Source organism: Sapajus apella, unplaced genomic scaffold (assembly GCF_009761245.1).
Source record: "Sapajus apella isolate SASKATOON/1434 unplaced genomic scaffold, GSC_monkey_1.0 scaffold21, whole genome shotgun sequence".
NCBI lineage: Eukaryota > Metazoa > Chordata > Mammalia > Primates > Cebidae > Sapajus > Sapajus apella.
In genome coordinates, this window is record NW_022436961.1 from 19871446 (window position 1) to 19883112 (window position 11667).

An 11667-nucleotide genomic window follows, 5' to 3' on the forward strand; every position below is an offset into this window, starting at 1 on the left:
GAAATATTAGATATCATGTTTTATAAATATAAGCGAATGTTTTTTAGTGAAATAGAATTTAAAATTATTGTATGCTTAAATAAATCATACAAGTCATAAAGAAATACCAATGAATTAAAAGTGAGAGGAAGCTAAACACTTGCTTGAGTATATGCAGATGTAGGTTGAAGATGTAAAACTCATTGGAAATGTTTTTGTTTTATTAACAGGGTGAACAATTGTGTTGGATTTTCAAATTACAAATTCTTCCTCCTTTTCTTGGCTTATTCTCTGCTCTACTGCCTTTTTATTGCGGCAACAGATTTACAGTATTTTATCAAATTTTGGACAGTAAGTCATTAACTTGGTAACATTTTTTAGTATACAATAATAGATAATACAGACTTTTCAGGGCAGAATTATTTCAGACACTGATTTTATAGACTAGAGCTCATTGACGTGCAGTCAGTCCTCATTATTCGCAGATTCTGTATTTGTTTATTCACTTACTAAAATGTAGTTGTAACGCCCACGTCAGTACAGACAGCTTTCATGGTCATCTGCAGACGTGTGCAGAGCGGCAATAACATTGAGTTGCCCCAGTGCCCGTTCCCAGTTGAGGTTGAACAAGACGATGCTTTTGCCTTCTTGCTTCAGCTCTCATACTGTAAACAAGTGTGCTTTCCACAGTCTATTTAGTGCCATGTTTTTTTTGCATTTTCGTGCTTTTTGTTGGTGATTTTGCTGTCAAAAAAAGGTCTTCAAGTGTAGTGCTGAAGTGTGGTCTAGTGTTTCTAAACTAGTTTTCTTTAAACTGATGGGTCTTATGGAGAAAATACATGTGTTAGATAAGCTTAATTCAGGCATGAGTTATAGCACTGTTATGAGTTGTATATTAACAAATCAATATTGTATATTAAATAAGGTCTATTTAAGCAGAAACACACATAAAACAAGGTTATACATTCATCAGTTATCAAAGATTCTGTGACCAGAAATTCATAGAAACCTAACCCTGCATTTTCCCTAGGAGCAGTGGTTCATTATTCACACATTCAGTGTTTGTGGCAACTTTATAAAATAAAAGTACTGCGAATAACGAGAATTGATGACTCTCTAAGATTGTTTTCAATATTTAAAAATAGAAGTGTTTTCCTTATGTTTAAGAAGATTATTTTTAAACTGTTATGGCTATAATGTCCTTATGCCTATAATGTCCTGAGTTTTTATTCAATACTGCTTGATTAGCTTTAAACACTATATATTTTAAATGTAGGCAAAAAGAAATCAAAATTGAGGATTTAAAATATCCAGAGTGTCTCCTTGTGAACACCAAATGACAGTAAAAAGCAGTTTATCTGCTGCCAGGATTGATTTATTGTTTTCATTAAATTGTCTTTATTATGAATTTCTAAATTGCTAGGTCACTTATGTGAGATTTGAACCAAATTTAATACCAAAGAGTTACTGAATGCCTACTACGTGCCAGGTATCTTGCTAAACATAGAAAGACATGGTGAAGAGACCTGCTGCTAGCCCTCAAGGATTCTTTCAGTGTTTAGCTTGAAAAATGATCCCTAATGAATATCTAGAAGAACATTACCTCACTGCTCCTCATTCTTGTAGATGATTTTAGTTTCAAACCACAAATATATTTGAAAAGGAACGACCAAAATTTTCACTGTGTGTCAAAAACTACTGCTGCTGTCGAAAACTATCAGTGAGGTCTTGTGACCTGTATCAATCTGTCAGGTACTACAGGGTATTAAAACATGAGGACGGTTTATCAGAAGAGCCACCTCCTGGCAGCTATGGTGTTTCAACTACTTGTCCATTCTAGAGCCCCTCCAGGTCTCTTTGGCATTATAAACAATGAGAGTCTAATGGGTTTTCTTTGAGATGGACTGTTTCAGCCCATGGTTATTAAGATTTATTTTAGACAGGTGTTATGCACTGGTGTTGATCTTTTCTGTGGTGCCATTATTTAAGATAGCTTGAAGCATTATTGTGAGTGTGTTGTTATATGTATTCATTTAGTTGATGCTGTTGTTTGTAGTAATGTAAAACATCAATAAGAATAGTAGCCAAATTGTGCCAGTTAACCTTCATTTTCTGGCATTATAATGAAACTATTTAAACATTTGTGATTCTGTAGTATGTTAACAAAACATATTCAGGTAATCAATTGAAAACTACATTTTATAGTTCCATTTAGTTTGCTTCCTACTATTACAGTTTATACATATACTGCCATAAATCTTCTATGATTTAGTTACAAAAAACATTCCAAATTTTAATATCATTTTCATATATATTCATATTCTAGTAAACATTTAATCTGATGAAATATATACATATTTTTCCTAAAGTTTTAACATAAAGCCACATATCTTTTCTCATGTCTGAATTTAAGAAAATTTTTAAGGAAAAACTTACTAATTTACTTATAAAATAGGGGAGTACATATCCCTTTGACAAAACATTTTATTTTCTTCCTTTCTTTGTAGAATGGTCTACCTGATACTCAAGCCAAGTTCCATATTATGTTTTTATTCTTTGCTGCAGCTATGTTTTCTGTCAGCTTGTCTTCTCTGTTTGGCTATCATTGTTGGCTAGTCAGCAAAAATAAATCTACATTAGGTGAGTATCCAATTATTGTAGTTGAGAGAACTTTAAATACATATACCAACATTCATTGACAGTTGCTGTGTGATTAAATGCCAACCTGTCCAGAAATGGTAAAAATCATTCTTACTTCCCTTGTGTTTTGATATGTTGCTTACACACATACAGATTTGCTCATTCCATATATTTATTGATCATCTCATATATATATATATATATATATATATATATATATATATATATATATATGCAGTGGTGAACAGGGGCAAAACAGTCTAGTGAGGGGCACAAAAATTAATAACGAAACATAAAAGTGATTACAAAATGCAAAGTGCTTCGAAGAAAATAAATAGGATGCTGAGGTATGCATAAAAGGCTGGGGATGGTGGAAGGGAGCCTCTGTAGAATGAGTGGTCAGGGGAGAGCCTATCAGAACAAAAAGTACTTAACCTAAGAAGCCAGTTATAGAAAAAAGCCATAGCCTCTATGCTTGAAAGCCATACAGATATCAGACACAGCAAAAGTAGTGCTTAGAGGGCAATGCATAGCTGAAATACCTATGTTAAAAAAAGAAATACCTCTATTGATAACATCGTACCTTAAGGAACTAGAAAAAGAGCAAAGTAAAACCAAAGTCAGCAGAAGAAAGGAAATAATAAAGATAGGAGATGATACAGAGAGAGAATTAAAAAATAGAAAATAAAATCAATAGTGGGTTCTTTAAAAAAAAATCAACAAATATGACATCCCTTGGCTAGCAAGAGAAAAAGATTTATCACAAAACTCAGAAATGAAAGTGAGGACATTACTGCTGACTTTATGGAAATAAAAATGCTAAGAAAACGCTATGAACTATTTTCTGTCAAAAAATTAGGCAACCTAGATAAAGTGGACAAATTTCCAGAAACACACAAACTATCAAATTAAGAAGAAATAGAAAGTCAGAGCAGACCTATAAGAAATAAAGTGATTGATCAGTAATCAAAAAAACCTCACAGCAAAGAGAAGCCCAGAACAAAATGGCTTAACTAATGAGTTCTGTGAAACACTTAAAGAAGAATTAACTTCTCAAACTCTGCTAAAAATTAGAAGAGAAGGGGATACTTTCTAACTCATTCTATGCGGCCAACATTACCCTTATACCAAAGCCAGAGACAAAGACATCACAAGAAAACTAGAGACCAGTATGAATATAAATGGAATGATTGTTAACAAAATATTAGCATGCTGAATCCAGAAACATATTAAAAGGATAAAACACAGCCATGATCAAGAGGAATTTTTCCCAGGAATGCAAGGATGGTTCAGTATATGAAAATCCATCAGTGTTAATATACCACATTAATAGAATGAAGGAAAAAAACACATGATCATCTTAATTAATGCAGAAAAATTACTTAACAAAATCCAACATCATTTCATGATTAACAAAAATTGCACTTAAGCTAAGAAAACGAACTCCTTCAACTTGATGAGGAGATAAAGGGCATTTGTGAGACTTCTACACCTAACATCATACACAATAGTGTTAAAGCCTTTTTTCTAAGATCGGAGATTAGAAACAACAAGGATGCCCCTTTTCACTACTCCTTTTCAACATTGTACATAAGTTCTAGCCAGAGTAATTAGTCAAAGAAATAAAGGTACCCAAGATAAATAAGTAAAACTATTTTAATTTACAGAAAACATGATCTTATGTATAGAAAACCCTAAGGAAGTCATACTAAAAATGATTAATAAGCAAAATATGAAAGTTGCATGATTTAGAAGCAGTATGGGGAAAAATCAGTTATATTTCTGTGCACTAGGAATAAACTATCCAAAAAAGGAAATTAAGAAAATCCCATTTGAAAAGGCATCCAAACAAATAAAATACCTAGAAATAAATTTACCAAGGAGGTGCATGTAACCCAAATAGTACACTGAAAACTACAAAACATTGCTGAACAAATTAAAGAAGACTTCCAGTGTTCATAGACTTCAAGACCTTATATTGTTATGATGGCAATAATACCTAAAGTGTATTTACAGTGAAATTTTAATGGCTTTTGTTTTGCATAAATGGAAAAGCCAATTCTCAAATTCATGTGGAATTGCAAGAGGCCCCACATAATCAAAACAATATTCACCAAAAAAAGAACAAACTTGGAAGATTTACATTCTTGATTTCAAAACTTACTGTAAAACATTCAGTGATCAAAACAGTGTGGTGCTGGCATAAGGATGGATGTATAGATAAATAGAATAGAATTGAGAGTCCAGAAATAAATCCATACATCTTTAGCCAACTGATTTTTTACAAGGGTGCCAAAACCATCCAATGGGGAAAGAATAATATCTTTGAGTTGCATGAGAACAACTCTAACCATATGGCAAAAAATAAACTTGTATCTCTACCTCTACCATTCACAAAAATTAAGTCAAAATGGATCAATGACCTAAATGAAAGAGCTAAAACTGTAAACTCTTAGAAGAAAATAGAGGGATAAATCTTTAGGACTTTGAATATGACAACGAATTATTAGATATAACATCAAAAGCATGAGCAACAAAGAAAAAATAGGTACCTTAGATTATCAAAATTAAAAATTGACATGCATTAAAATACACAAGAAAGTAAAAAGACAATCTGCAGAAGAAGAAGAATATTTCCATCCAATTCATTATCTGATAAGGGCCTACTATCCAGAATATGCAAAGAAATCTTATAACTCAACAACAAAAAGATAAAAACATCCAAGTTAAAACATTGGCAAAGGATTTGAATAGACATTTAAACAAACCTTCCTCCAAAGAGAATATATAAATGGGGAAAATAAAATTTTAGGTTTTTCGTTTCAGCATTATTCAAAAAGAATATTTAGTATTATGGAAGGAATGTTGATGACCTTGTTCAAGACTCAATCTGTCATTTATTTATTGTGTGGTAAATCCCAGTACAGAAAAATAGGCTCAACATCATTAGTCATTAGGAAAGTGCAAATCAAAACCACATTGGGGTACCACTTCACACTCACTAGGATGGCTACAATTAAAAAAAAGGTCTTGGTGAGGATGTAGAGAAATTGAAACCATCCTACATTGCTGGTGGGAATATAAAATGGTGTGACCCTGGCGAAAAATAGTTTGGCAATTATTTTAAAAGTTAAACATCGGGGACTCCATCTTTGGGTCCCCTTCCATGAACACTCCCTTCGTGGAAGCTGTTTTTCTCTCTCCTGGATTTCCCCTCTGGAGTCCCCTTCCACACTCCCTTGTGGAAGCCTGTCTTCGCCTCCTAAACTCCATCTCTCTCTATTCCCTTTCACTCAGTGTGGAAGCTGCTTTCCTCTCCTGGATTCCATCTTTCTGGATTCTCTCACTCGGTGTGAGAGTTAGCTGTTTCTTTCTCTCTCCTTCTCCTGTTTCTCTCTCTCTTTATATAAATCACTTTCTACAAAAAAAAAAAAAAAAAGTTAAACATAGAATTACTATATGAACAAGCAGCTCCACTCCTAGGTATATACCCAAATAGAATTGAAATAGAGACTGAAAGAGATTTTGTATACCACTGTTCATAGTAGCACTATCCACAATAGTCAAAAGGTCAAAACAATCTAAATGCCCATCCAAGGATGAAGAAATTACGGCATATCTATAAAATGGAATATTAACCATACAAAGGAACGAATTCCTGATATATCTACATATATATCATATGTAGTAGAAAACTTGAAAACATACTAAGTGAAAGAAGCCAATCACAAAAGATTAAATACTCTATGATTCTCATTTTTATGAAATATCCAAAATAGATCCATAGAGAAAAATCACATTAGTGATTACTAGGGAATGAGAAGATAGGGGAATAGGGGGAGTGACTATCTAATGGATATGGAGTTTCTTTTGGAGTGATGAAAATATTTGGAAATTTTATATTGGTGACAAGTTGCATAAAAGCATGAATATATTACGTTCTGTTGAATTGTCCACTTTAAAAAGGCTAATTTTAGATGCTGTGAATTTCACCTCAATTGCAAATAAAAGGTCCTACAGGAAAAAAAATAGGAATATTTGAGAAACACTCCATGTGGCTGAAGCATAGAAAGCTAAAGTTGAGAAATACATTAATGAGGTTTGAGAAGTTAGCAAGGACTAAGCTATGTAGAGTTTCTAGGCTAAGGTTAGGAGTTTCAGAATGCAAGCAGTACTACAAATGCTTATGATCATAAAGGACACTCCAAGCTGTGAGCTTCACTTATTATAATAGGCAGTGAGGATTAATTATAGTGAATAGACAATGAATGTTCATTTTCAGAATTCTGAAATGAATCATTACATTACAGAATTCTGAAATGAAGTCATGACACCAAATACTATTACGGTGAAAATATTGGTAAAATAAGTAATTTCTAAGCCCAGGAATCTTATTTCAAAATATGTGTTAGGTAGTTAAATTATAATTCTCAAAAGTAAATTAATTGTTTCTAGAAGTTTTTAACTTCTGGAAACTTCTAGATTTAACTTGTAGCACTGAAAGTACTTCCCCTGGATAATATGACTCTCTAAAATGTTTTAGAAAAAATTATATATCCCAGAATGAAGAATGCTAAGGATCTTGCACATGACCACGTTTTTCATAGTGCCTAACTCTGCTAGTTAGATTTTTTTTTTAGTATAATGGACAAAAATCATATATTTTCATGTTCATACTCCAAAAATAAAATTTTAGATTTTGCATTTCAGCACGATGCAAGAAAAAAATGTATTTTTGAAGAAATGTTGATGACCTTATTGAAGTCTCACTCTGTCATTTATTTTTTGTGCGACCTTAGGCAAGTCCAAGAGCCTCTCTAAACAAGCTTTCATATGCAGAATGGCCAGATGCAGTACATGGTTCTGCACTGGATCCTGGTTTGGACAAACTAGATTTAAAGTACATTTTATAGTCAGCTGGAAACATTTTACTAGCTGAGAACCAATTTCAGTGAAATTGGAAAATTCTTTGCCAGGCATGGTGGCATGGCACCTGTAGCCCCAGCTACTTGGGAGGGTGAGGCAGAAGAATCGCTTGAGCCTGGGAATTAGAGGCTACAGTGAGCTGTGGTACCACTGTACTCCACCCTGGGCAACAGAGTGAAACTGACTCAAAAAAAAAAAAAAAAAAAAGGAAAATGGATTTACTTAAAATCAAAGGTTGTAGAATGAGTGTAAAGAATAGTCTCATTTTTTTTAAACCCTGTAGATATGTGTATCTATATCTGTGGATCCATTCATTTATCTATCTATTGACCAAAAGATCCAGAAGACCAGAAAATGCAGTTTTAATTAATTTGTATTTTCTAATTTTCTATAATACACATATACTGTTATAATAAAAAAAGTTTATTTTAAAATTAAAATAGATATATCTTACGATATTTTAAAACAGAATGGACAACCTGTATTTCAGGGCTGTTGATAGGTACATAAGCACTCACAGTCAGCTAGCCATTGATTTTCAGAGTTTCTTCATTTAATTATTGCTAAATATTCATGATTACTAGTAAATATGTTCTTTACTCATGTGATTGCTTTACCGTGTTTTTTAGAGGCATTCAGAAGTCCAGTATTTCGACATGGAACAGATAAGAATGGATTCAGCTTGGGTTTCAGTAAAAATATGCGGCAAGTTTTTGGTGATGAGAAGAAGTATTGGTTGCTACCCATTTTTTCAAGGTACTTTTTTTGTGAAAATTTTCAGGCTTTAAACTAATGAAAGTAATGTGGCAAAAGATAATTTCAGGAGAGACTCTAGTTCCATAGGCTTGTAATTCTATGTAGGAACTCTTGTTTTTTAAAAGTATGATTTACTATACTATCAGTGTGAAAATTAGTTAATTCATCTTCCTAATCGCTATGTTGAAGCCAATGTCTGATACACATTTTTTTTGCCTGTATTATACCATGTTCTGCTCTCAGACATGAGCATTTTAACAGGGATTCACCCTGTTGTCTTTTGTTCCATTCTAAGTTTTTATTTTTATTCTAGTCTAGGTGATGGCTGCTCCTTTCCAACTTGCCTTGTTAACCAGGATCCTGAACAACCATCTACTCCCGCAGGGCTGAATTCCACAGCAAAAAAGTAATCTCATCTTTTTCTTTTCATCTTACTTAATATATTATACCATATTGTGTCTTTTGGTTATATTTTCCTTTAAAAAAAAATTAAGAACGTAAGAAAATTCACTGCAATGGTTTCTATCTGAAATGAGGGAAAAAAGAAAGTATGATTGAAGAAGGATACATTGGGAACTTCAATTATAGTTATAAAATGCTGTTATTAATCTAAGTGACAAGTAAAAAGGTATTAATTCTCTGTACGTCAGATAGGCAGACAGGGTAATATTGACCCTAACCTGCCATGTGTTTCCTTTTTGTGATAACTGTGACAGAGAGTAGAGAAATCAGGCTTTTGGAGATCAAATGGATCCCCAGACACCTTCTTGACAATTTCATTTGAATGTGTATTATGACCTTATTGCTCGTGAAAGACCTCTGGGGATTATCTGAGCCATTTCTGTAGAGAGAGAAGCCAAAGAATCTTGGAAATTCATTGTCTGGAGACTTTTGCTCCGGTTTTAAGTTTGTTTTGATTCCAGACTATCAAGAATTTCAGGATGGCCACTGAAAGACCTGACATTTGATTCTGAACTTGCTACTAACTGGCAAAAGGAAAAATACTACGTAAACTTTTAAAATGCTATATATGAATTTTTAATGGTTTGAAATATCAATTTTTATATTTTTGTGACAGATTTGAGTATAACCATTCCTCTTAATTTTTAAATGAAAGCCAACAGCAAAAGCATAACCATAATATCATTCTTCATTAAATGTTAGAGCTTCACTTAGTTGCTGCAGTGCCACATACACAAGGCCCACACCAACACTCCATATTCAACATTTCTCATTGATCACAGCACTTTTTCCTAGGGAGCCTGTAGTGACCCCATAAACCTCAAGGCGGTGTTCCTGGTAGCCATCCGAAAGTCCTTTTTGTTCTTGTTGTTTGTTTTTGTTTTAGTTTTGAGACAGGTTCTCACTTGTCGCCCAGGCTGGAGTGCAGTGGCACGATCATGGCTCACTTCAGCCATGACTGCCCGAGGTCAGGTGATCCTCCTGCTTCTTGCCCTTTTAAATTGGGAATTAAATTTAAAAGGAATTTAAACCGAAAATCCTTTTAAATTGTCAAAAGAATTGACAGGTATTTGTTACCCTATCCCTAGAGTGAGTTCTGTACAGGCCAGACTCTACCAGTTAGGGAAGGGGCCCGGTGGATATATTTCACAGGGACATTCAAGGGCATCAGAGTTTTTTACTAAGTCATGCCGTGTGCATTTGGGCCTGAGAATTCCACAGAGCTAAATGTTTACGGTTTTTCATATCCCTTAATGCAGAAAAAAATCTAGTTTTAATAAATTATTCAGAATATGTTTTAAGCTTTTACAAAATTTAACAGTAGTTTATAATACTTTTTTGCCCTTTGTGTGTGTGTGTGTTTTTTTTTTATAAGAAATTATTTTGGTTTTAGATAGAGTATTTCTCCTTCCACTAAGGGTACCATAAGATTTGGGAGAACCCTTAGTTTTGACACTGTTACCCAACTAGGTGATCTTGAAGAAGTAATCTTTTGAGGCCTCTGTTTCCTTTCCTTTGAATGTTGAGATCAGATTTTGACAGCTGAAGTCTCTTTCTTCTTCAGAATTCTACCATCTCCCATGTTTAGCTCATATAAAAGTTCTGTGGCAAGTTCTGCTCTCTTCTGTACTGCACAGTTGAATATCTTGCCATCTACTCGACACACCCACTTGGACACCTAAAAATCATCTTCAGCTAAACAGATTCAAAGCAGAACTTTGAATTTGATTCCCAGCCATGTGTACCGTCATCACCACCCTAAACCAGATTCTCCTCCATTCTTTCATATGTCAGTGTTAGAGACCTCCGTTCTCCCAGGTGTTCAGGCTAGAAACTGTGGAATCATTCTAGATTCCCCTCTTTAAATTACCTTGTATTTACTCCATGTGCAAATCCTAGCAGATGTCTCTGACATCTATAATCTGAATACTTTCTTCCCACCTACAAAGCGACTTTCCTGGTCCAAGCCCTCAACACTGCTCCCATGGATTACTTCAGTAGTTTTCTAACTGATCTAATATTTTTGCCCCACCCCAGTCTATTTTCCATTCAAAATATAAGTCAGCTTGTGTCACTCTTCTGCTGAAAGCTCTGGTAGTTTCCCATCTTACGCCAAATAAGAGCTACTGACTATCCTTACCATCACTTAACAAGACTCTCTGATCTGACCCCAGACAGTCTTTCTTTTCTTTTCTTTCTTTCTTTCTTTTGTTTTTTTTTTTTTTTTTTTTTAATAGAGAGAGGGTCTTGCTGTCCCTATTAAAGCAAGTTAATAGCTGTCTCTATTATCAGCCGGTTGCCCAGGCCGGAGTGCAGTTGTGTGATCATAGCTCACTGCAGCCTCAAACTCCTGGGCTCAAGCAATCCTCTCACATTGGCCTTCTGGATGTCATTCGTTTTGACTTTCCTTTCACTCACAATCCTCAGACACACAGATCTTGCTGATCCTCAAATGAACCAAGCATGTTCCTTTTGTAGTGCCTTTTACTTGCTAAGTCCGTTTCCTTACCATTCTTCCTCCAGATCTGAGTGGGCTCTGTCTTCTCTTCATTTGTATTCTGTTCAGCCGTAACTTCAGAATAGAGGCAATCTTTGATAAACCTTTGTAAAATAGTAACTTTCTTCACCACTTCCTGTTAATGTAATTTTTCTCCTTTCCTTTCCTTTCCTTTCCTCCCCTCCCCTCCCCTCCTCTCCCCTCCTCCTTTCCCTTCCCCTCCCCTCCTCCTTTCCCTTCCCCTCCCCTCCTCTTCTCCCCTCCCCACTCTCTTTCTCTCCTCTCCTCTGCTGTCTCCTCCCCTCCCCTCCCTCCCCCTCCTCTTTCCCTTCCTTCCTTCCTTTCTTCCTTCCTTCCTTCCTTTCTTTCTTTCTTTTTCTTTCTTTCTCTTTCTTTCTTTCTTTCTT

General features: G+C 34.6%; 1 protein-coding gene across 2 annotated transcripts in view; it reads left to right on the forward strand.

Annotated features, from left to right (window-relative positions):
- ZDHHC2 (zinc finger DHHC-type palmitoyltransferase 2) overlaps positions 1 to 11667 on the forward strand; it is a 73746-nt gene that overhangs the window by 49515 nt on the left and 12564 nt on the right. For both annotated transcript variants that reach the window (XR_004272004.1, XM_032288365.1), the window contains exons 7-10: positions 210 to 330; positions 2487 to 2619; positions 8175 to 8301; positions 8615 to 8707. Coding sequence is in view for 1 of the 2 variants with exons in the window: in XM_032288365.1 (XP_032144256.1) it covers positions 210 to 330; positions 2487 to 2619; positions 8175 to 8301; positions 8615 to 8707 (474 nt within the window). In the remaining variant the exon portion in view is untranslated. The remainder of the gene's footprint in view (positions 1 to 209; positions 331 to 2486; positions 2620 to 8174; positions 8302 to 8614; positions 8708 to 11667) is intronic.